Source organism: Ascochyta rabiei, chromosome 4, assembly GCF_004011695.2.
Source record: "Ascochyta rabiei chromosome 4, complete sequence".
In the NCBI taxonomy this organism is placed as follows: Eukaryota; Fungi; Ascomycota; class Dothideomycetes; order Pleosporales; family Didymellaceae; genus Ascochyta; species Ascochyta rabiei.
In genome coordinates, this window is record NC_082408.1 from 472,383 (window position 1) to 496,396 (window position 24,014).

Genomic DNA, 24,014 nt, shown 5'->3' on the forward strand with positions numbered 1-24,014 from the left:
ACACGAAATGCAAGTCGGAGGATCCTGGCGAGCGAGTGATCCTAGCAGGAGAGCTTCTGCTAGGATAGAAACACCATCAGGCATGACGTTCTAACGGACACCAGATGCTACCGATGGCCCTGAATGCAGTGCCTGGTGGGCTGCCTGGGCATTGTGCGTCGGTATTCGACTTTGGGAAGCAATGCTTCGAATCGCCAGCTTGCGGCACCTTCATCTGAGCCGTGAGAGAGTAAACCTGGCCGATTGATAGCTGCTGCCGTTGATTTTCCGGTCTCACTGTGGTCGTGTGGGACGCCCGTTTCTGATCGCGATAGGTCATTGTATCCGAGTCGGGATGCCGTCCGGGTTACGGTACGTCAACCTTCCCGTCAGGAGCTCGACATCCGCACAGATGATCAGCATGCGTCCACCTAGCCACCAGAAGGTACTCTCTACAACTGCCATTACCAAAAGCCGCCTTTCCAACCTCACGTCATCTCGTGCCTCCATCGTCCCAGACAGCACCGAGCCAACATGACATCCCAAGTCGATGTGAAAACCTACACACTGTCGCCTACCGCACTGGTCCCAAACTCGCCGCACGTCCTGATCCACTCACTACCCAGCGCTGCTCTCGCAAGCCGTCAGAGCGCAAGACCTGTCGCCCACCAAGATCCTTGACCTCTCCGCCTCCAACGACCAGCAAGCGCAGTGGATCGCCTGCTACAGACGCGATCAAAACGCACACCACCACTCGACAACCCAAGAATGCATAGCCGCACTCAGGCAGACGCGCAAAGATCCTCTTCCGTGTCGCGGACTCCACAGAAGACAAGGCGGCGGGATCTCGGTCTCGGCGCACGGGGTCAAGACGCTCATGGAGCGGGTAGGGGGGCTGGCGGCGTCTTGCTCGATGCAGAGGTCGGCGACGTGTTTATTGTGCCTGTGGGCGTCGCGCATGAGACGCACGAGCCCAGTCTGCTGACGGAAGGGATCTAGTTTCTTCAGCCACCGGACAAGGGGGATGGGCAGGGGACTCGGGCGTTCTTTGGGTCGATTCCCATGGAGGGCGAGTTCATGATGATGGGAGCGTATCTGAGGGGTAGGGAGTGGGATTTTGCGATCGGAGGAGAGCATGAGGGCCGGTTCCGTGATGTTTGGGATGTTGAGGTGCCTGAGCAAGATTTTGTTCTTGGGCCGAGTCTGGAGGGGTTGAGGGGAATGTGGGCGAGGGAAGACATGGCGAGGCTGTAGGTGTTGGTGAGAATTGTTAAGAGGTGTCTAGCAACTTTGTCGATGTATGGTATTTATCTTGTCATTTTCAGACTAGATTGTTGATCATTTATTGACTTCTTCTAGCCTCAAAGGTACTCTCCACTCACGTCTGTCCTTACAAGGCACGCTTGACTCCCTGGGTCTCTCCAATCCTGAACACGTACTTGACACCGCTCGCTTTCCCGTCCCTCAAATTCTCCAGCCCCTTCTGCACGCCCTCAAGTCCACCAGGAATCACCTCGTAAGGGTGCGGCTTGAAAAAACCCTCAGCCAAACCCCTCGCAAAGTACCTGAACATGATGTACGCGTAGTCCTTGTCGTCCTTGTGGCTCGCACCGACATTCGTGGTCGTCAGCTTGACAGACTCGGGAACTCCCTCGTACTTCTTGCCCGGAAGGACGACTGTCAAATGCCCCGTCGGCTCCAACACTTGCACAATGTTGGTGTAACTTCCATGCTCAGACGTGGCGTCAAACGCGTACCACAACTTCTGGCCCTTCAGCGCATCCTTGATGCCTTGCACAACCGCCTCGTTGCCCTTGCGGTAATCAACTATGGTGTCGCCTTTGCTGCGATCAATCAGTCCTTCGACAAACTTCTCACCGCGCCCGGCAACTGCGATGATTGGGTGGATATTAGCCAGGTTCGCGAGCTTGATGGCGTAGGCGCCGACTGCCGCTGCGCCGCCGTACACGACGAGGGGCGTGGGCTCTGTTGCTGGAGTCCAGGGGTCGGGCAGGCCGAGGCGCTGGTGCATGCCCAGGGCTGCTGTCATAGCTGCGAGGGGGATTGTTGCAGCATCTGCGGTGTTGCATCAGTTGAAGTTCATGGGATAATGACATGGAAATACTGATTGCTCACCTTCAAAGCTCAGATCCCTCGGCAGGTGGAATGTGGTATGTTGCCAGCCTACCGCGTACTCGGCGAAGCTGCCGCCAGGCGTCATCATTTCGTGGAAACTCGCTACTCGATCGCCCTTCTTGAACTCCCACACATTGGAACCGACGCTGTGGACGATGCCGGCAATGTCGTCGCCGCTGTTTGCGTTGTAGTCGGGCACGAGTTCGGGCAACTTCCAGTCCTTGGGGTTGCTGCCGGAGACAACGACCTGAATGATGACCTGGTCAGGCTGGGGCTCGGGGATGGCGACATCCTGAACCGTGACGTTGAGGCCTTTGGCGACAATTGCTTCTTTCATGTTCGGCATATTCAAGTTGAACTGTGTTGTTCTCTGTTCCCTTGCTCTTGCAAATGTTGGCTTTCAATGTTCCGGTGTCTGTCTCGGTCCAGGCGCTATATACCACTAGGGGAATTGCACATCTTTGCTGTCTAGACGTCACACTTTGTGTTGCTTGGTAATGACGAATGTGGGGTAGCTGTGGAGCCGCACGTTGACTGCCGATGCGATTTGAGTTGTCGACTCGATGGCTTCGTCCGTATCAGTGGCCGAGAATCGCCGAGCAGTACAGCTGGCTGGCCTTGAATAACTAGAAGCAACATGACGGTAAATACCTCCCAACAGCACCACAACCACAACCTTGAATCTCTCCAACATGAGTAGAGAATATTCGCGAGGTTCTTTGTACAAGTTCAGTATATCTATGCAGATTTGTTGAAGCATTGCGTTAGTCTTTGAGGTTGCAACAAGACGATTTCCAGTCTTCCTACCATCTTAGCCCCACGAGAGCCAACGCCTTGTTGTCTTGATCGTCATCCATTTGGACTTACTGAAAGCTTAACCGAGCCGGCTGCTTAATATCTTGAATGGAACTCGTTTGTGTGCAGCTTCAGATGGCGCCTTCTCGTTGCTGCCTTGTACGTGCTTGTCCGCTGCGCTGAGGATGTAGATGTGTGACAGTCAATCATGGCCTGAACGACCGGCCAGACAAGAGTGTTCCTCATTTTTGATTCCGACATATTGCCTGGGTGTAGCCAGCCGAAAACAGTCTGTCGGAGCTTGAAAGGTTCTTTGTATCGTGACTCTGACAGGCGGTCGAGCTGCCTGCGAACGTCAGACGTTGCCTCAGTCACTTCGTTGTAGTAGCTTCGCATGTTCGCCAGATATGGAGTCTGCAGCTGGGCTGCGCGCTACTGTTCGTTGATGGGGACATTTGCCGTTGTCAAGTTTCAACGCTAGCTCTTGCCGAGAGTACGAAGCAGTCGGCGTCAACCTAGGCAAGTCGAAGTAGCGGATTGCTTCGATCAGAGCTGCTGAGACGGGCGTCATGGGTGATGGTCGGACAGTTACCGTGCGAGTGAACAGACGAAGGAAACCTGGCGATGGTTGTTGTGGAGCGGTGAGTGCAAGGTGGAAGGAGCAATTGCGGAGAGACGTGCTCTCAGGTTAGTAAGCGTGAGCAAGACCACCAGCCTCAATACAACCCATCTAATCACCAACAGCAAAGCACCGGGGAAAACATTACCCAATCCAGCAAACAGCTCCGCAACATTCCGCTTCCATCTCCACTCCCATCCCGTCCCCACCTTGCATCCTGCACTCTTGCCTACAATCTAGGTATCCTTCGCGCTATCAACTCCGCACGCTCGCACCTCTTTACTCCGAGGCCCTTATCGCGGAGTCCCCGGGAGGCCCGGAGGTTGCATCTTAAAAGGTGCAGCGCTGTGCTTCCAGCTCGTTTCGACTCACCTCGACACAACACAGTTCGCGAATAACCAAACCCCTTCAATTCCCGCGGTCAAGAAAAAGGGAAGGTGCGAAGTCGGTTGTGGTATTGGGGGCTGGGTTGGGTTGGGTTCGGGTTGGATGAACATGTAGGGCGTAGAGGGCGTGCTGTTGAGGAAGGGGGGTTATAAAGGTAGGTGGGTGGTTGCTTGGAAGTGGAGAGTGTGTCGGGTGTGGACGCGGTGAGGGTTCACTTGTTCACCATCTTCTTCATGTCTTCATTTCTTCCGTCCTCATCGTCTGCGTTCTTCAGGCGCGAGATTTCAAGCTTTTGCACTTCGGGCTGCGCTTCTGGCTTTTTTCGCGGTCGTGTTGCGGATCGCGGTCAAACGTGGAGTGGAAAATCAAATCAGGGGAATCAAAGGTTGAAGTAGGGAGATGCATTCATGAGCGCTAACTAGACAGGATCAGAACGATAGACTTAACGCCCCTCTCCAACTCAAACACAGCTAAGTGGAGTTGGAGTTGTCTGCGCACGTCCAGGCAGCGGTGCCGCCGTCCTTGTTGTAGCTGTCGATGATACCGACAATGGATCCGTACGTGCCGCCGATGAGGAGGAAGGTACCGGACACAATGACGAAAACGGACCACGCGACCATCGCCTTCCAGCGCCAGTTGCGGTCGCTGCGGCTCCAGTTGTCGTACAGCCACATGCAGCCCATGGGCTGGAAGCACATCAGAGTACCGAGCAGCGCACCGATCAGAGACACGAGGCCGCCAAAGACGGGGATCGCGGAGGCGATGATGTACGCAGTGATGGAGACGGCGGCAGTGAGTCCGAACCAAGTAATCCAGTGCCTGGCGGTGTTGTGGTTGAGATGTTGGGTGCCACGGAGCATGCGGATGAAAAAGTACTTTGCGGTGATCTGGTCGTTTGTCAGCATGTGCTTGTCCGGGGCAAACAGGGGGGGAAGGACTTACGTGAGTGACCAAGACCACCGACGCGAGAAGACCGGGAAGCGCCAAACCGTAGCACACCTTCTTCATCAATACACCCGCAGATCCGAGCGCGGGCGATGCAACATAGGAGCCGCAGTAGTAGTACACAACCACGCCAATCGCGACGTACAGAGCTGTCATGACAAACTGGCAGAGGGAGAGGGCCTTGAAGTACTCCTTATGGTCCTTCATCTCAGAGACAATGTTGAAGTATGCCGGCGTACCGGCATAGGCAAACACCAACGAAGAGAGGGCTGCTGCGGCCTCAGCGAAAGTGGGCGACTTGAACAGCTCAAAGTCAGACTCCCAGGGACCAAACTGGGGGGCCGCAGAGGGACGATCCTGGACGCTCACGGAAACGGTAAGGGTAATGACTGTCGCGTGTTAGTGTCGATGTCGCAGGGTTTGTTGTCCGGTCGCACGTACTTGCTGAGAGGATACCAGCCAGACCAACCCAGGCAATCCAAGAGATTTTGCTCAGCGTCTGGATAGAAGCCATACCGAAGCCGGCGATACAGGCAACGGCCACGAAGATGGCCGTGCAAGCACCATGCTCAGAAAGTGAGTTGAGGGCGATGGAGATACCCAGCATACCGGACCCCGCAACGCACGTCCAGACTGTTTGGCGTCAGCTCATTTTCCATGGGGGGGTTTTCATAAGGTAATGACCCACATAACGCGAACCCGAGACCCAGAATCTCACGGCCACTGCGGCCAAAGATCTTCCACCCCACATCTTCGATGCCGTAAACTTCGGGGTGATTGACCTTGAACACGCCAACCATGTAGCCAGACCACAGGGTGATGAATCCAATGGCAAGCAGAGAAATGACGCCCGGGATGAGTCCGAGTGTGTCGAAGGCTGCGGGAATGGATAGCACACCAAGACCGATCTGGGTCTTCATCATCAAGATCGAGGAGCCTATCCAGCTGACCTGCCATAGCATCAGTATTGGGGGCAGGGAACGCCTGGGGTCTGGAGACGTACGTTGCGGTAGTTGGGGCCTCCCTCAACCACCTCACCAAAGACGGCATCAGTCTGACCCTGGATGTTGGTCGAGTCGTCGGGCTTGAGCTCAGAGCCGTGCTCGATGTCGTCGCCCTTGGTGTCGTTGAAGAAACCCATGTTGCTGTTGGTCCAAGAAAAAGCTGGGGAAGTTCAGGGTGCTCGAGGATGTCGACCAGAAGAGAAGACTTGAACGCGCTTTAAGCAGAATTCGTCGGTCCGACCGACATCGGCTGGCACAGACCAAACGACGATGGGGAGGTCCATGAACATTACCCCAGAGACGTGGGTCTGGTTTGGTGGTTTGGTCCCCAGTAGTCCAATGAGCCTGGAGCCGCACTGAACCGATTCTGCTTGGTTTGGAGCCGCATCGAGCCGCAAATTTTAGAGGCAGGTTTCACGAGGTTTTGCCGAACTAGGCCGCATGAGGACAATCGCCTCCACGATTTACATCGATAGCCTCACCAGTCCGCGGACAGCGTGCTGGAGAAGTTCGAGAGCGTGTTTCGATGTTGAGCTGAGAGGCGTGGCGTTCCGAAAATTCAGGAGTCGTGTGTTCACTACATCAGCGCGTAAAGATAAGCCAAGACAGCCAAAGCTAAACAATTTAAACATATCTTTAAACGCTTATCTTTTGTGGATTTCGCTTGTGGGACGGGTACCCATATGCGGACAATCTGAGAGAGTTAAACAATAGGAACGTGTCACTGCTTTACGCATCGCGAAAATGTCCTGAAAACGTTGCTGAAGTGATGCAAATAGTACATATTGTTGCTTAGATACGATGGTGTGGTATACAAGTACGCCAAAATGCGCATGGTTGAAATTGCGACTCGTGGTGCGTCTAGTGTTGCTGCGAGGTGGTATCAAAAACTGACGAAAGACGCACACTATGTCGAAACGGCGCTCAAAGCGCGTACATGTTCGTGTGATGGTGCAGTATACTGCGATGCCGTAATTTATTACATGGTATATGGCGCTGGAAAGCAGAATCCCAAACATGGGGATGAACGTCCAAGCTTACATGGATGCTTGACACGAGTCATCAGTGGTAAGGATGGCAGGGGTATTCGAGAAGCGTGACCAGACCCGGGCTCACGGTCGAGCCCTGGGGAATGCTGCTGGCCTGAAGGTGTGCATGACACCATGGGAAACGCGGACGGAGCCTCAGTGGGTACTCATTGGAACATTCGGCTCCACGTAGTACCGTGACCCGATGCTCTTACGGATTTTGTCTCTTCTCTTCTCCGCTGTACGCTCCTTAAGACGGTCCTTGATACCGCTCACTCCAATATACTGGACTTGGTAGCCTTTGAGGCCAGGTATGCTTTTGCCTTTGCGCCAAGACTGGCGTCTCGGGGCCTGCTCGAAGGAGGCAGAGGAGCGGAGACTCGACCTCGACCCGCTTTTACGGACTCCACTACTCTGGGGCCGAAGCGGCTGTGTAGGGGATGATGTATGTTGTGACGTTTTTGGGCTGGAAAGGAAGTGAGGTGGCAGGGCAATGTGGTGGCGCCTTCGGTTAGTGCCGTGCCTTTGGACGCCAAGTGAGTTGCCGATCAGGAAACCTCCCGAGCCTTGGAACCCGCTTGTCAGCCTCTTGCGCAGCGTGTTATTCCTCCTTGGGTACGACTCGGGCTCCGGATCTTCGACGTCGCTTGTATCCCCCCCAGACGGCAGAACGTTGTCTTCGTCGTCTGAGTCGCTGTCCTCGAAGCCGTCCCAGAATCCGCGTGGCCTCCAGAATGGATGGAGAGTGCCATCCTCTTCGTTCACCGAAGGGACGTCTGGGTTGCGGTGAGAGGATTGGGACTGGGAATGCGAGTCACTGTAGTAACGACCGCGGTTGCTTGATGCTCGAGCCAAGAAGGGCGAAATGAAGTTGTCCGAGTAGCGGCGCGCACGCTGGACTAGGGAGAGACGGCGCTGTGGGTGCGCGTCTGAATGTTTGGGTGGGCCAGGCGGCCCGACTTCGAGTGGGCGCTCGAGCTCCTCTGCAGGGGTCGGGGGTATGAACATGATCTTGGGAGGCTCGGGAGCAGAGCGGGGATTCTCCAATGGCGAGTCGACACCATTAGGCTGAGGTAGGTCAATCTGCATGGGGGGCGTAGATGGCTCGAGTGTAAGTGTCGGCTGGACTGCAACCTCAGGCGACTGGTGACTCTCTTCAATAGCATCCACGAATGGTGGCGTAGGGGTCCGCAGCAGTTCTTGACGCAGTTCGACATCGTCCTGGGGGTCGAAGTAGGCTCCGTCGGTCAGTTGCTTAGGCTCAGGCATCATCGAGTTCACACGAGAAGGCTGTTGTACTACGAGCAGCGAATCGTTGTTGTGAGGATAGATGCTTACTGCAGTGGCTTCGCTGACCTCAATGGGTGTGTCGGAGAACTGCGAGAACGGTGTCGATTGTGAGTAGAGGTGTCGGGCGTTTGCGTGCTCCTCTGTCCTTCCGGTCGACCTATCGAAGCTGATGCGACGATGCTCTTCGGGCGTTTTTCTTTGCCAATCGTAGCTGCGACGGGAAAAGTCTTCCGGCGACGTTCGGTCGAAGCTGTGGCGGACGCTTGAGTCTTGGAAAGGCGAGGTACGATCCTGACTCTGAGCGCTGCGTCGCCGCTCTTCTGACTTTCCACGTGACCGTGAGCCTCCGCGCCCGATGGGTGACAATCGGCTAGGTGGTGACGATTGATTAGGCGACGACAACTGGTTAGGCGATGGCGCAGACTGTTGGGGTACAGGCGACATCTGATCCATCGTCGGTGTGGGCATGACTTCGTCTTCAGCTTCACGTTCCGCAACAAGCAGTCGCACCCGGTCAAGAAGGGCAGGCGGGGGAGCCTTGTCCTCGGTGTCATTGTCGTACACACTAAGCCTGCGCTGCGCAGTTTCAAGGACGTGGTCCATGGGATTGCGAGGTAACGGCTTGTTGAGGTCTCCGGGACGACTGGTGTCTGACACGACTCGTCGATGACCCTTGTCCACCAGCGCAGGCGATGTGTATGGAAGCCGCGGTGACATTGCAGGGGAACGAACGGCGTACTCGGCCGCCCGTTGCGGACTCTGAGGAGACACTCGCACGAAACCACTCGACCTGGCAGGCATGGTCGCATGGCTTGCGGGTTCTGGCGCTGAGGATATGCGCATGTGAGAGTTCCTGTCCGGCCGTGCCTGCAAGTTCGATCTGCTGAGGATATCAGCTGCAGGCTGCAGAACGTTGCGGACGGACTCCTGGTGGGCAAGTGTGTATGCAGAGCTGTCAATGGTCCGGCTGCTGCGCACTGAGAAAGGCGAAGCATTACGCGCAGTGCCCACCGAGCCCAGGGTTCCCAGCGTCTCTGAGTCGGTGCTAAAGCGTTTGCTCCTTTCTGCAAGAGTGGCCTTTTTGTGCACCAGTTTGTGCAAGGGCACGTCGTCGAACAGCGTTGAATTACGGTTCGAGTGAGACGTTGGCGCTCGACCCAGAGGAGAGCCCGAGTCGTTTCTCAGAGCCATGTTCCTACCGGAATGGCGAAGGGTGCGTTGTCGTTGCGGGGGTGTTGTGATGACCACGGCCGCTATCACCGTCGAAGCCACCGAAGCCGTGGACATGCGCTTGTGTTTGTTGTCGTGATGGTGTTCCTCGGGCGTGCGATGCCCCTCAGCAGGCCAGCCGATGGATTGCGCAGAGGTTTCGATGGAAGGGCTGCACGGACTGCTGCTGCTGCTGGCCTCGACGCGTTCGCGCAGGCCAGAGCTGCGACACGACCTTGTGCTTGTGGTTGGCGAGGCTGCGCCTGCCATTGTGTCGATAGGTTCCGGAGGATGTTGTGGTGACGAATCGGGTTTGCGTTTCCTGCGAACGGTTACATTTCGCATCCGTTCTGTGTTCCAGTCTCCATCTGGCAGTTGTCCTACGGCAGGGAGCGCCCTGTCCTCTCCAGCGCCTGCCATGGTATCAGCGTCATAGAGGCCGGGCTGTTCGATGCCAGGGCTTGAGTAAAACTGGCGTGGCCTCTCAACTGGCGTGACGTCGTCGTCGTCGTCGTCGTCGTCGTTCTGCTCAAAGGCCAGGCCCAGTCCTCGGTCTTCGTCGACAGTGCCCAGCCGGTCCACGAGCGGGGTGGCTGAGCGGCTGATGCTGGGCTCAGAAGACAAGTCCTCGCGCGCGGTTGTAAAGGACTCGGCCCTCGACGAGGGGTAGGGAAACAGGGGCGGGCGGTCGACGGCCAGGTGGTTGTTAGAGCGGGCGGTGCTGCTGGAGCGGGCGGTGCGCGGTGGGCTGGGGTCGGGCGTGGGCGGACTGCGCGCAGTGACGGGGGTGCTCAGCGCCGACTTTTGGGAGGCCATGGAGCCTACGAAGCTGCCGCGGTCCGGCAGAGGGTCGCGCGACGTGGCCGTGTAGTCTTGGCGCGAGATGGTGGGCGGCGTGGGCGGCAGGCTGTTGTCTGCAGCGCCCAGGATGCGCGGCGATGCAAGAGGCGTCGACTGCTGGCTGCTCACGGGCGAGTCGGTGTCATTGTCCGAGGGCGAGTCGGTCTGCGGGAGCTGGAGCGGAGCGGCGGCGGGGAGATATTGGCGATAGCTGTCGCTGCGGCGCGAGAGGTGCTTGCGCGCGGGCGGCGGCGGGGAGCGGGTGAAGGAGTCTTCGAGCAGGGCGTACGGGTCGGGCTGGCGAGTCGACATGGCCACGGGCTGCATCGAGGCAGTGGCAGACGGGCGGTGCGTCCAGCGCTACGAGGTGGCCATTTCCTGCTTCCTGCCAGCGTGGACAGACGAGGGCCGTGGGTTGCGCGACGCCGGCGTCGCTCTCGTGCAGTCGCAGCGGATTCGACGTCGGCCCGTGCAAGGCGAAGCGGGCAGCTGTAGCTGGTGACGCAGCCCTCGGGGGTTCGGCCGGTGGCAGCGCCAAGCCAGGCGTTCGCAGAGGCACGGCGAGGCACGGCGGACGGTCGCACGGCGGGGAGAGGGAGCTGGGAGCGCGTGTTTGGTGGAGCGCGTCTTGGTGGAGCGCGTCTTGGTGGAGCGCGTCTTGGTGGAGCGCGTCTTGGTGGAGGTGGAGCACGTCTGGTGTCGCGCAGGTCTCTGCTATGCCGTGGCCGGGTGAGACGGTGGAGAGCAGGCAGGCAGGCGGCAGGCAGGCAGGCAGAGGAGGCTGGGAAGCACTGCTGCACCTCTACCTAGGCGCAGATTGGCTTCGGCGCACATGGTGGCGCCGCGACCCAGCTCCCTCTTGCGCGCATGCATGGTCACCATGGTGCAGCTGCAGCGTCCAGGAGAGAACACGGCTGATGCGCCCGCCATGGCACTGTCCAGGGCCAGCACCACAGCGCACACCTCTCTGCCAAACAGCGCTGCGGGAAGGCTGTCGCAGTGCTGGAGCGTGAGTTGGTGAGTCGTCCGTGCCAGACAGCAGTGGGCCCGTGCCGCTGAATGCCTCCTCCACCAGGCCCCTCTTCCTGGACGTGCAGCCGTTATGCAGCCTCCGTGTGACGAGCACGCATCCACTGGTAATCATGTGTTGCCTTGTTCGTGTGTCGTTGGATACCTGTTTCCACCCACCTGCATGCGCCCATGGGAACGGCTCTTGCCATGTCTTGACGTACTATTTATTGACACGTCTTGATACTACTTATTTTCACATCTTGATACTACCTACTTATTTGACACGTCTGGTTACTACTTATTTAACACATCTTGTACTACTTATTTAACACGTCTTGTTACTACTTATTGACACATCTTGATACTACTCATTTTCATGTCTTGATGTACTACTATTTGATGCTTTGCCTGCTTGGTAGCGGGCGACAGGCATCCCCATCTCTCCGGTGCCAACGAGCCTCTCTGCGCCACGACGTCAGGCGGTGATTGGGAGCAGCGGAAGGCTTGGACATGGGCCGATCCCAAGTCCAATTCCAAGACCAAGTCCAAGTCCAAGTCCAAGTCCAAGTCCAAGTCCAAGACGCACATGCCGGAAGGCGCCCGAAGCGCGCGATCTACATTCTTTCCAAAGCGCCGCATGCCTTGGTCGTGTCGTGGGAAGATGTCACTTTGCGTGTCCTGTAGAGGGCGACGCTCGAGCGTGCATCACTGGGACGACGCAGTGGGAGAATGCGCGCTTGGGAATTCGGATATGTTTGCTTTGTGCAGACGCAGGAGGCTACCAGCTTCATGAGTACCCTACATTGCTTGTGCAGACGCAGGAGGCTACCAGCTTCGTGAGTACCCTACATTGCTTGTGCAGATGCAGGAGCTTTGTGAGTACCCTACATTGACTCTGTGAGCGACCGAGATTCTCCACGCTGCTGTAGAGACACGTCGAGCGTCGTAGTACACAGCAATGATCGCAACGCTAGCGTCATGAGGTAAGCAGCCCTGTTCGGTCAGACTCTCTTGTGTATCGTAACTCGAAACACGCCTGACCGCAGATCTCCCCTTGAGACGAGTGGACGAGCGCTCTGCCGTCCCACCGTCACACGGTCATGCTCTCACAAGACGTCTGTCTGCCAGGCACCAGGCACCAGGCACCAGGCACCAGGCACCAGGCACCAGGCACAGGCACAGGCACGAGCAGAGCAAGGCCAGAGAGATGGGCGTGTGGACAGCAAGACGCAAAGCAAAGGCAAGCTGCAGCCAGGCAGCCAGGCCGGCCATGCTCAAGAGGGCTAGGCGGCTGGAGTGCTCTCCAGCCTGCTGAGAGGCCCGTGCACCCGTGTGGAGCGATAAGGCGCGGGCGCTGGCTCGTTTTGGGATGCGCGTCTTTTGTGGTCTACCTTGCCAGGCACCAGACCAGGTCTCTGTCCAGGAGACGACAGCAGCGCTCTGGATCGGTGTGTCATGCACGCCGACATCTCGACGGCCAAGCGTCCGAGACGACAGCAGCGTCAAGGCAGAAACGTCCAGCCGTGCACTGCGACGTCTGGCAACCCCTGCCTGCCTGTCGGCGCGGCTACCCATGATCGGTGGCAGAAAGGCCCGTTGTAGGCCCCCACTAAGGGATTGCGGGGGGGACAAGACCCTTTAATCAGGCCCGAGTATTAATAGTGGCAGCAGGAGCATCGCGCTGCGTGTCCGGACAGCTCCAAGGTGCCGGAGAGTTCAATGCACGGCGACGCAGTGTGCAAAGCGTGTTCATAGACGGCCGTGGGCGCATCAGAGTGACGGTGCACAGACTCGGGCTCGTGTGCCAGAGTGGCAGTACGAAGACTTGTGGGCTTGTTGTTGCTGGAAAGACGAGACGGCCAGCCAGCTTGACACCTGCGTCTCCTCCCTTGACGTGTATTGACGTGTATCATCTTGAAGCCATTGCACGTGTGAGGCCGCGCTCTCTGTTCTGCTCGGTTCTGCTCTGCTCTGTTCTGCCCTGCTCTGCTCTGTTCTGCCCTGCCCTGACCTGCTCTGCTCTGTTCGGTTCTGCCCTGCTCTGCTCTGTTCTGCCCTGCTCTGTTCTGCTCGGTTCTGCTCTGCTCTGTTCTGCCCTGCCCTGCTCTGTTCGGTTCTGCCCTGCTCTGCTCTGTTCTGCCCTGCCCTGACCTGCTCTGCTCTGTTCGGTTCTGCCCTGCTCTGCTCTGTTCTGCCCTGCTCTGCTCTGTTCTGCCCTGCCCTGACCTGCTCTGCTCTGTTCGGTTCTGCCCTGCTCTGCTCTGTTCTGCCCTGCCCTGCTCTGTTCGGTTCTGCCCTGCTCTGCTCTGTTCTGCCCTGCTCTGCTCTGCTCTGTTCCGCCCTGCCCTGCCCTGTCCTGCCCTACCCTGCCCCGCTCTGCTCTGCTGAATTTCCCACGGCGGCAAGCTCCATAACGATAGGCAGGCCAAACGACGCTAGCCGTGCCCTCGCAATTCCCTCCGCTGCAGCACCCAAAGGCCGCACCGCAGCTAAGAGAGCACCGGTTCCTGCGCGGCTCCGCGTGCTCTTTCTTCTGCTCTGCTTCCTGCTTCCTGCTGCCCGCTGCCTGCTGCCCGCTGCCTGCTGCCCGCTGCCCTAGGCCGACCGTCTGCACGCCTCCTGCACCCGCGGGCACCGTCCAGACGTCCATACACCGCGCTGGAGTGGCAAGCCCCCGTTGCATGGTTGGGTGAACACGTTCCCTTCCCTAGCGCCGCAGCCAATTGCCTGCCCGCAGACGACGGCCAACGACCGCCTCGACCCTGACGCCCGACTCGACCCCAGGCCAGGCACGCGAGCACCCGCACCGCGCCCCCAGAGTCCCCGCCACCGTCGCTGAGCGATCAGGGGCATGATGGTCGACGCACGCCTCGACGACGCCCGAGAGGCCGGCAACAAGCTGCTGACCAAGGGCAACCGCTGGCGGACAAAGTACTTTGCCAAGGACGACGCTGCCCCCGACGACCAGCCCAAGACTAGGCGCGCCGACCCCTTCACGCTCGACGACGACGTCAACGACTTCCTGAAGCCCTCGACCGAGCGCGCCACGGCCCAGCAGCAGGCCGCCGCCGCCTTCTTCGCTGCCAAACCCCGCATCGACGTCGCCCGCGCCCAGCGCTGGCCCACCGCCCACGACATACTGAGCAGCGCTGCAGCGCGCGGCAAGAGCCCTGGCCCTGGCGGCTTGCGCACCGGCACTCGCAAGCGCGGCCTGACCGTCACCTTCTCCCGCTCACCGCCAGACGTCATCGGCCATGGCGGCGACGAGTGCGAGGAGCCCTCGCTCGACGTCTCGCGCCGCAAAAACGCCACCAGCCTCGCCGACCCCGACCCCGACGCTGACCCCCCGCGCCCCCACACCGTCCAGGACGACGCCAACCTCGCAGCCCGGACCCCCCACTTCAACGGCATGGCGCGCTCCGACTCGCAGACCTCGCAGACCGCGCCTCCGCGAAACAGCTTCACACGCACCCTCACCAACCAGGCCGAGATGTCGCCGCCGCTGCAGAAAAAGCTCGAGATGGGCAACATCAACACGTATGCGAACCCCCCGCCCCCGCTCCCGCAGCGCATGGGCCCAATGGGTCTCGGCGAGCGCCCCAAGGTCCTCTCGAGGGCACCCACGGGCTTCGACCTTGTGCAGATCGAGCCGCCCGCAGCGCGGCGACCCAGCAAGGAGTCTGCCTACTCTGCCTACTCTGCCTATTCACAGGACTCGGACAACGTTTCGCCCATTGTGGAGAGAAAGGCACCTGTGCTGCCATCCACGCAGGAAGAGGACGACGGCGACTTCAGGCCAAATCCACTCAGGCGGACGCAGACAGGTTTCACCGACATAGTCGACGATTCAGACAACTCCTCGCTGGACCACGCCCCGTCACCCCCGCAGATGCCGCGGCTGCCAGAGATGCGTTTTGTTGAGCAAGAAGAGGAATCTCCACTGGAATCGAGGGCTCTGCTAGTAGAACGCTTCCTGCAGAGTGAGCCGACTGAGCCAGACTCCTTCGCCGCAAAAGTGAAGAACAGAATGAGGGCCGAGGAAGGACGGGCGCTGCACGAGGCACAACAGCGTGCCACGGAGAAGAAACGCGATTCAGATGCCAGCTCTTTACAGTCAGATCCACTCCATGTCGGAACGCCCCCGTCGGCCTACAATGCATACATGGGAGGCAGAACACCGCCATCAGCACCGCCAGTGCAGCCAACACACCACTCACCACACCAAAACCAACCCTCCCAACAGAACCAACCGTCACCACCGCGAGGGTTGGATGCAGAAGACCCCTACCGCTCAAGAGCACGTGGGCCATCGCCAGCACGCAGACCAATGCCCCCAGCTACCTTCCCGCTGGATTCGGATGCCCATCACCCGTCGCGCTCAGTCTCCACAGATCAAAGCCAGCCCTCCGATGCCCAATCGTCGCCTGGAAGATCAGAAGCCTTTTCAGCTACAACCGCCTCGTCTGCCCAACCAACACCGTCCACCACGGAGAAGACGCCTTTCTCAGCAAAGCCGCTTTCCTCTGCTGCAGACGAGCTTCACCTAGACACACCACAAGCTTTGCAGGCCCCCAAAGCGCCCGCGTCCGCGCCTGCACAGCCGCCACAGCCTCGGACACAGGGCGCTATCTCGCAGCCCCCGAATTCTCTTGCGCACTCGCAAGGTCCTGTTTTGCAGTCGCAGAGCTCTTTCTCGCAGCCATACGGATCACAAGGCTCCGTCTCGCACCCCGCAGAGCCAGCCTTCACCATACGGCCCAGGCAGGATATCAGTATGAGGCTAGGGGGCTCTCTCGCGCGATCAGACACGAGGATGCTTGGTGATGCTGCGTTCAAGGATTTTGCTGAGCGCGTCATACACATGAGAGGCATTTTCCAGTTGACTGCACAGCTCGGTGGCGCAATGTACGATCGCTCACCCACACAGTGGGCCCGCGTTGCGACATGGTGGTTCTTGAAGGGTCGTGCTGGCATGGAGAATCTCATCAGGAGTCGGCCGAAGACTGCAGAGCCGCAACAGGAGCGCCTTACCCAGCCACATGTCGATCTGGCCAAAGCGTGGTGGATCTGTGCTGAGGTCTTGCCCGAACACCCCGGCTTACGCCAGTACGCCAACCAGCCAGAGGAGGCCCGAGCTGACGCGGCTAGACAAGCCGGCGATGCTGCCGCTACAGAGGCTTTCGAGATCAAGAACGCCATCTTCCACTACATGAAGCTACTGACTGGATCGATGAAGAAGCACCAGAGCATGCCTCCCACCCAGGCTCTCATTCAAGGCCAGGACCAGTCGATATGGGAAGAGTACCCCAAGTTCGCCCCTGATGCTGCGAGCGTACTCTCTGGCATCAAGTACAAACATACGAAGAACGGTGCACAGTCGCAGCAGCCAAGCCTGTCACAGCATCTTCCTCTGACCGATACGAAGCACGAGTTCTGCTTCTTCAGAATGTTTGCCAAAGCCACCATGTCGACTGATGATCCCAACACCGACCGTGTCGTCATGTCTGTCGCCATCACCGTACTCCGCTCCAAAGAGGAGTATTCGACCAGGCTTGCTGTCTGCAGTCAGAACGAAGACATCAACCTCATCGTCGGGACAAACCCCGCCACGGGCCCAACTTGGAAGGACATCAGCTGGAGGAAGCAGTCGCGTCAGCTCAGCCTCCAGCTACACCACGGATTTGTCCTCAATCTCGAACTGAATGAAGGGGATTGGCGCAATCTGTGGGCCATTGTAGACCACACCAATCGCGTTGAATCGAGCATGAGGGAACGGGTCAATGAACGCTTCTCTTGCAAGCTCTACCTGCGAGAAGCAGGTTACAAAGACCCGGCGAACCCGGCAGCCTTCCCGCAAGAGCGTGTCCATGGCTGCAAGCTCATGGTCTTTGAGAAGTTCGAACGCAGCAGCGAGGGCACGGGGAAGCGAAAGCTGCATCGAGGCTACAGGCTGGTTCTCGTTACCGCGCAGAAGAACAAGCAACTCAGCTTCGTCGAGCACGAACTCGGCACGAAGCAAGAGCCGATGAACTTTGAGTACGTTACGGAGAACGATCAGTCGCCCGCCATGAGGTTGCACTTCCGCGAAGGAGTAGCAGAGCAGCGACCTAGAGTGTGCACGGTGCATCTCGTTTTCCAAGATGCAAACGATCGCAACCACCTCTTCGGCACTTTCACCTCCATGAACATTGCGCCGGGCGAGATGACGTTCGCTCAAGTGCCCCTGAAAGGTTTCAGCATCGAGAGCGCCGACCAAGCAGACGCGTTCAGCGCAGCTGGCAGCCGTGTGCTCGAGATGTTGCAGTGGCAGGAAGCGAAGACGGTGAACCAAGACCCCGAGGCTGCGGGGTTGGAAGCCGCGCCGACTGTCATGAGCGAGAGCCTGAGAATCGTGTGTAGACACAGCGCTGGTATCATCTCGGATCGTATGAATTTGGGTACGTCTTCTTTGCGTTCATCTTGCAGACGTCACTGACAAAAACCAGGTCCTGGCGAGATCCTGGTCCGCCTCCCTACCGATGGTGCTGCAGTCCTTACGCTCCTCCGTAACCCTCAGCAGGACATGGCCGTAGCAGTCGACAGCAGTCGCACCGAAAAGGGCATCCCCGAAGCACTAGCTGAACTGCTCCGCACGCTCACCAACGCATCCACGATCCGGCGTTTAGCATTCAATTCGTTCAAAGACCTGCACGCTTTCCAACTCGCAGTCACCGGCTTCGATGTCAAGTTTGATGGGTATGTATCACTTTTCATCCTTATCACAAGGCTGTACTGTACGTGTCTTGTTCGACTTGCTAACGTCATCCAGCATCGCAAGCACGTTTTCCATATCCCGCCGCCGCATGGTGGTCCCCATCTACAAGCAATGGACAGCCAACACAATCCGTCTGCAAATCGTGGAGCAGGACGGCCTAGTCCAACTCCTTGCCTTCTTCGAGGACTTCTCGCACGCCGACGCCATGAACTTCCGCCTTTCGTCCATGGACACATTTGAAACGAAAGACAGCGGTGGCAAGTTCGGAGTCAAGCTGGTGGATGCCAAGTTTGCTTTGCCTGTCGATCAAAGGCGTGGTGAAGGCAAGATGCAAAAGGCCGAGGGCAGGCTGACAGGCTGGGTGGGCGTGAAGAGGAGATTTGTGTGTCTCGACGAGATTGAGTATCCCGGCGAGCACGATGACATCCTGATCATGTTCGATTCTGCAGAGGGTAAGCTTCATTCCCTTGTCTTCTCTAGAATCGCAATGCTAACGTCGGTGCAGCACGAGACCTCTTCGCCGATGTGCTGCCTGCGGCCACCATGGAGCGTAAATTCACCGTTCGCCGCAAGATATAGGCCAACGTACACGAATCCAGGAGCTACTTGCCCAAAACCAACCTCACCAACGGTACAAGCTCGAAACCACTGAATCGGTCGGCCTGCTGTTGTTCACTTCTCACCGCCTTTTTTTTCGACACGGGCAAGAGCCACGGCTGTCGACTGTTGCTTCCCATATTCACATTTTTTTTTTTTTTTTTTTTTTTTTGGTTTCCATCTCATTCGCACACAAGCATCGTCTGGATTCGCGATCCTTCCTCGTTATCGGAAGCTCGCACGATACCACAACTCATTGGCGTTATGGCGTTTACTTTTTTTTTTTTTCTTTTTTTTCCCCTTCTCAAGCCACACCTGCCAGTCTAGTTAGCCGTCTAAACAGGTGATGGGCATATCCTTCTTCCGAAGCCGAACCAAGGAACAGACTGGCTTCTTTCCCGTCGACAGCAAGGTCGCATTGCATTGCACTGCATTGCGTTGCGTCGCGTTGGATTACGTTGCATAGCATAGCATAGCATAGCATAGCATAGCATAGCATAGCATAGCATGTACAGCATGACCCAAGCATCCATAAACGGATAGCTTTGGGATCCGGAGTGTTCAAGAAGCGCACCGCCACGTTCCCAAGTGAGCACCGTGCCAAGCGTGGAGAAGATGCACAATCTTATCTTTCTCACTCTCTCTCGTCTTCTTTTGCCTCCGCTGCTCGTTATCTGCGTCTTGGTTTACACTCTGCTCTGATCCTCCCTCTGTCCAGCTGAGATGGCCTGTCGAATTGTCCCTCCGCGGACACGCTATTCTGCATCTCGGTAGAACAGGCAGGGTAGAAGTACATGCCCTTAGTTCTGCGAGATTGTCCTGTCCTGTCCTGTCCTGTCCTGTCCTGTCCTGTCCTGTCCTGTCCTGTCCTGTCCTGTCCTGTCCTGTCCTGTCCTGTTCTGTTTGCAAGTCCGAGTCCGAGTGCGAGTGCAAGTGCGAGTGCAAGTGCGATTTCTTATTCAGAGTCTGGTCGAATGCTCGGTCTGATACAACACAACACAACAACCTCTGAATCCCTATTTCAACCCCGCAGCGGCCTGCCTACGACGACGAAGGGAGTGGGATCTTTCCTTCTGTGCTGTGTGTTCTAGTTTCCGCACAGAATGGAATGGGCTCGACACTGAATCACAGCTTCAAAAAAAAAAAAAAAAAAAAAAAAAAATTAAAAAATTGCAGAGCGCATGAGAAAGAGCACGCTGCTGATAGGAGGGGTTATTGCGTGTTTTCAAAGAAGCGTTCTGGCATTGACGTCGTGAGGATAAACGTATATTATGGTACATGTGGCATCTCCGAAACCGAGCGAGTGGGAGAATGCAGTAGTGGTCGAGTATGTGCTCAAGCTGACGACGCGAACCGAACGGAAAAGAAAGCAGATGCGAAAACGCCAACAGAAGGTGTGTGCCATGGGCAGGAAAAACGCCTTCTTCGATCCCAGCCCCCGAGCCAGCTGTGTAATCCAATAATGATTTGAAATGGAGGAATGTGTTTGTCAAGTTTTTCGAGAGGAGACCGACAACGCCGCGATGATGCCTGTGACGAGCCGTTGAGATGCGTGATCGACCCGATCCGTATGCCAAAAGAAAAACAGGAGGGAAAGCAAGAAGAAAGATCAAAAGGTCCACTTCTCTACATGGTCGTTAGCACGTGAAAGAGCCAGAGAAAGAACTTCAGCGCCAGACACCCTTAGCTCCTGGTGCGAGACTGCCTCTCACTGACGAGTTGCTGACAACTCGTATGGGTGCGCGGTTCAGTGTGCCGGACCCAGGGCGCTCCTCTCCTGACGATGCCACGGTTGTCCGCCGTGCAGCACCCTTCACTATAGGTGCAGACCGAGGGCTCAGAACGCTGGGTTTCCACTCGCCCTCGTGGTTATTCTTGACCATGCGGCGTGCTGCGCCGGCCGAGATGCTATTTTCGTTGGGCGGGCTGGACGATGTGTTGCTGGGACTGCGCTGGCGATGCGTTCTACCCATCGGCACAGCTTTGGTCGTAGAAGAGCGACGCTTGATGGCTGTGCGGATCTGGTTTGCCTCGGAGCGGTCGACGGACCAGTGATCGTCTTCAGCGGCAGAGTTGTTGCCGCTGTCGTTTGCAGAGGTCGACACCTCTGACGTGAGCTCAACGTTACTGAGTGCGGAAGATCTGACGGTGTTGGTGCCGATCTCACGGAGAGGAGAGGTATCGGAGTCTGAGCCATAGGCGCTCCTGACGGGCATGGGTGATCCATCAGACTTCTTCGTGAGGAAACCGGCTGCGAAGCGGCTGGAGCCAGAGCGAGGCTTCATGTCCATGGAGGTTGTGGGTGGTGCGGGGATGGGGGATGAGCCGGGCTCCTTGACTACTGGCTCAGGAACGTAGGCTGAGAATGTCGGAGGGGGCATCTCAACTGAAGAGCTTGTTGGTGTCGATTCGACGTGCTCTGGCGTCTTGAAGTCTGCCAGAGTACCGTTCTCGTTGTCATCGCGCCATCGAACACCTCGCTTGGCCTTGGAGGGCGACGTTGGCCTCTTCTTGACTGGCGAGAACTGAACGCCCTTCTTGACGGCAACCATCTTCTTGCGTCGTGGTGAAGCTTTCATAGGTGATGAGGTCAGGTGCGGTGCGTCTGCGAAGGATGGCATGGGAATCGATTTCACAGGAGAAGGTTCCATGACATTCACTGGTTTCCGCCGTTTTGGTGTGCCTCTGTGACTGGGCGCGAAGAACTCTGTAACAGGTAGACCGCCATCGGGGCGGATGACCTGGGCTGTGGCGCTGGTGCACGCGTTCATGATCTTGGTGAGAAGCTTTCTGGCGGTTTCCACTGCTTGGGCTTCGTCCATCTGTGTGATCTGGCCCAAGATGGCCACCGTCTCGATATGCGCTTGGACCAGAACCTGCACGGTTGCTGCGTCACCACCTCTCTCTTGCTCCAACAACACACTCAATACTTCTCGCTCTGCGTTGGACTTCAGAATCTGGTATTCCCTGCTCAAGTTTGCCGCATCAGGCCCGTCGGCGGTTCCGTCAAGCTCGGTGAGTTGCCTCAGTCCGAAGCTGAGGGCAGTGTCGATTTTTGATGCCCATGTCGACCGCTCGAGTCGTCTGTGGTGATGTTGTCTCGATTGCTCGAGTTCTGCAGAGATGCCGATTGCTGTGTCTCTCATTGCGACAACTTGCGAGGGCATCTCTTCGTTCTCGCGCATCTCGTTGACCGTGTCGAAAGCTGCCACCCATGCAGAGACGAGGGAGATGCGCTTCTCGGTATACTTCAACGTCCTCATGGTATTCAGCCTGTCCCGGCGATCGGTCTCGGAGTCGGAGTAGGCCTGCCTCAGCCGTATAAACGCATCTCTCATGACGCCCTCCTTCTTCTCGTTTTGCTTCTGGAACTTGGCCAGGGATGCGCCGTCAGAGTCTTTTTGCTTCTTCATCAATTCGTCAATCAGCGCCCTCTGCTCGTCAATCTTCTTGAGGTAGTCCTTCACGTGGCGATTTACGTTGAAAACATTCTTGGTGACTTTGGTCTGGATGTTTTTCGCGCGGTTGGCGTATCGCAGGGTGTTTTGGGTCTCGTCAAAGTGGACGCTGGATGGGCTGACGCAGACAATCATGACAGTTTTGCAGTTTCCACCTAGCGAGAACTTCAGTAGTCGTGTGAGCTTTGAGTTTCGGTAAGGGATGTGGTTGTGTTTCCGCGCGTCGCAGAGAGCATTGATGCAGCTTCCCAGTGCCAGCAGTGACTTGTTGATGTTTGCGCCTTCGGTTAGACGGGCACCTCTGTTCTTGGTTGCGCTCGCGCGCTCGCTGCCCGCCAGATCGATGATGCTGAGGGTAGCCATGGTGTGTGGTTCGTTCACCGAAGCGTTTCGGTCTTTCGATGAGACGTTGATCTGCAGGACGGCGTGCGATCGAGAGGAGGTTGCGTTGGCTTCGGTGGGGGACATTGTGCGGAGGTCGTTGCCGCGGACAATCATTTCCATGACCTCGTTGACCTGTTGGGTGTGAGATATGGAATCATGTGCATTGTGCGGGTTGCCAGCTCCTTACATCTGAGGGGCGATGGCTGGAGAGCCCGGCGACGGAGACGGCTTGGTTGGAGTCTTCTCGCAGCATCAACGATGTCTTGCTGCCGCCCTCGACGAGCAGATCGCGGATGGTCTCGTTGTAGATCTCCAGGTAGGACAGTGTGACCTCTGTGACCTTCTCGCCCTGGCGCTCGTTGATCTTCTCGAAGAGTTCCTGCATTGTGAGGAAGATGATGCCCGGGTCGCTCGATGTTCCCCTGCGTGGCAGTCAGCGGCTATGTACGATTTGCAGCGTCGCAGTACCCACGTGATGGTATGTGTCTTTCCACAGCCCGTAGCACCGTATGCAAAGACGGTTGCATTGTAACCGTCCAGGACGTTGTCGAGCAGGGGCTTGGCGGTCGACTCGTAGATGTCGGCCTGGGACGTGGTGTCGTCGAAGACGCGGTCGAAAGCGAATGTCTGGTCCTTGACGCGCTTGCCCTGGGGCGCATAAGAGCGGCCGACTCTGTGCACAGGGTTGTCCTCTGGCGGGTCGAAGATGCTGCACGTGTGTTAGCCGTGGGTCTGTGGTGCAGGTGCAGGTGCTGGTGTTGGTGCAGGCGGCGTACAGGCATCGCTCGTCGAGCACCTTGATGACGGGCCGTATGCCCTTGGAGCTCAGGCGCGGCGTGGGCGCAGCAGCGAGCGAGCCATCTCCGAGGAATAGCGTCGAGTCGTCCGTCTTGGTGAGCTGTGCAGCTTCGCGGATGGTGAAGGGGCGCACGCGCACCGTGACCGAGATAGACGATGCGCCGGCGCTCGCCATGGTGGGGCTCGAGATGGGTTGGTCGTCCAGAAAGATGCAGCGCGACTACCCCTCAGAGTGGATGCGGCGGCCGTGGGCGTGAGCGTGGGCGTGGGCGTGGGCGTGGGCGTGCGTGCGAAATGTTGTGCTTGTGACGGTGTGCCGACTGCGTTGATGCACCAAAAACCACCCCGTTGCCATGCCAACACCGCAGCCGCGCCCGACCCTGACGCTGCACGTGATGCTCCACCTGCCGCGCCCCACTCCACCGACGTGTCGCCCATCCCATCCCCTTCACCAGCACCCCCCAGCACCCCCATGCTGCCCTGTAGACGTGGAGTCTCGTGAGCGGCTCGGCCCATGTTCGTCTGCTTCATGCGCAGATGAGTTGTCTTGACGCTCGGGCAGCTGCAATGGATTTGCCGAGATAACTCCAACATGTGCGTAGCACCGACGACGTCATGGGCGATGCATTTGTGTACGATTCTTCAAGCTGATTTGCTAAGGTAAACTGCACGAGGCTGACCCCTCGTTCCCTGGGCGCACGCAGCGGATCCGCTGACCCCACCAACATGGGGCTCCACGAGCCTAGGTTGGCTCCATGCTCAAACACCTTTAACACCTCC

The 24,014-nt window shown here is 57.7% G+C and overlaps 6 protein-coding genes across 6 annotated transcripts, besides 17 other annotated features; 1 reads left to right on the forward strand and 5 right to left on the reverse strand.

Moving 5' to 3' along the window:
* Positions 1-1,369: 1,369 nt before the first annotated feature.
* EKO05_0002571 (uncharacterized protein) lies at positions 1,370-2,452 on the reverse strand (the record flags this gene model as incomplete). The annotated part of the gene is made up of 2 exons (XM_038937953.2): positions 1,370-2,055; positions 2,116-2,452. 2 exons carry the CDS (start codon positions 2,450-2,452, stop codon positions 1,370-1,372), a joined length of 1,023 nt encoding a protein of 340 aa, XP_038801170.2.
* Positions 2,453-3,990: 1,538 nt separating this feature from the next.
* Positions 3,991-4,018: a tandem repeat.
* Positions 4,019-4,130: 112 nt separating this feature from the next.
* Positions 4,131-4,188: a tandem repeat.
* Positions 4,189-4,386: 198 nt separating this feature from the next.
* On the reverse strand, positions 4,387-6,002 carry EKO05_0002572 (uncharacterized protein; the record flags this gene model as incomplete). The annotated part of the gene is made up of 5 exons (XM_038937803.1): positions 4,387-4,803; positions 4,859-5,250; positions 5,303-5,494; positions 5,550-5,811; positions 5,865-6,002. 5 exons carry the CDS (start codon positions 6,000-6,002, stop codon positions 4,387-4,389), a joined length of 1,401 nt encoding a protein of 466 aa, XP_038801171.1.
* Positions 6,003-7,049: 1,047 nt separating this feature from the next.
* On the reverse strand, positions 7,050-10,544 carry EKO05_0002573 (uncharacterized protein; the record flags this gene model as incomplete). Its single annotated transcript, XM_038945082.2, has 1 exon — positions 7,050-10,544. The coding sequence occupies one exon, from the start codon at positions 10,542-10,544 to the stop codon at positions 7,050-7,052; it is 3,495 nt and encodes a 1,164-aa protein (XP_038801172.2).
* Positions 9,890-9,916: a tandem repeat.
* Positions 10,545-10,976: 432 nt separating the features above from the next.
* Positions 10,977-11,007: a tandem repeat.
* Positions 11,008-11,764: 757 nt separating this feature from the next.
* Positions 11,765-11,823: a tandem repeat.
* A 544-nt stretch (positions 11,824-12,367) lies between these two features.
* Positions 12,368-12,429: a tandem repeat.
* A 723-nt stretch (positions 12,430-13,152) lies between these two features.
* Positions 13,153-13,926, reverse strand: EKO05_0002574 (uncharacterized protein; the record flags this gene model as incomplete). Its single annotated transcript, XM_038945083.1, has 1 exon — positions 13,153-13,926. The coding sequence occupies one exon, from the start codon at positions 13,924-13,926 to the stop codon at positions 13,153-13,155; it is 774 nt and encodes a 257-aa protein (XP_038801173.1).
* Positions 13,777-13,838: a tandem repeat.
* Positions 13,927-14,097: 171 nt separating the features above from the next.
* Positions 14,098-18,576, forward strand: EKO05_0002575 (uncharacterized protein; the record flags this gene model as incomplete). Its single annotated transcript, XM_038937732.2, has 4 exons — positions 14,098-17,680; positions 17,729-17,978; positions 18,052-18,449; positions 18,503-18,576. 4 exons carry the CDS (start codon positions 14,098-14,100, stop codon positions 18,574-18,576), a joined length of 4,305 nt encoding a protein of 1,434 aa, XP_038801174.2.
* Positions 14,564-14,639: a tandem repeat.
* A 165-nt stretch (positions 18,577-18,741) lies between the features above and the next one.
* Positions 18,742-18,766: a tandem repeat.
* A 103-nt stretch (positions 18,767-18,869) lies between these two features.
* Positions 18,870-18,891: a tandem repeat.
* Positions 18,892-19,009: 118 nt separating this feature from the next.
* Positions 19,010-19,049: a tandem repeat.
* Positions 19,050-19,054: 5 nt separating this feature from the next.
* Positions 19,055-19,103: a tandem repeat.
* Positions 19,104-19,409: 306 nt separating this feature from the next.
* Positions 19,410-19,497: a tandem repeat.
* Positions 19,498-19,506: 9 nt separating this feature from the next.
* Positions 19,507-19,545: a tandem repeat.
* A 184-nt stretch (positions 19,546-19,729) lies between these two features.
* Positions 19,730-19,764: a tandem repeat.
* Positions 19,765-20,261: 497 nt separating this feature from the next.
* Positions 20,262-23,409, reverse strand: EKO05_0002576 (tubulin-dependent ATPase kip3; the record flags this gene model as incomplete). The annotated part of the gene is made up of 4 exons (XM_038938130.1): positions 20,262-22,568; positions 22,624-22,858; positions 22,909-23,145; positions 23,213-23,409. 4 exons carry the CDS (start codon positions 23,407-23,409, stop codon positions 20,262-20,264), a joined length of 2,976 nt encoding a protein of 991 aa, XP_038801175.1.
* Positions 23,173-23,204: a tandem repeat.
* A 71-nt stretch (positions 23,410-23,480) lies between the features above and the next one.
* Positions 23,481-23,520: a tandem repeat.
* Positions 23,521-24,014: the final 494 nt, after the last annotated feature.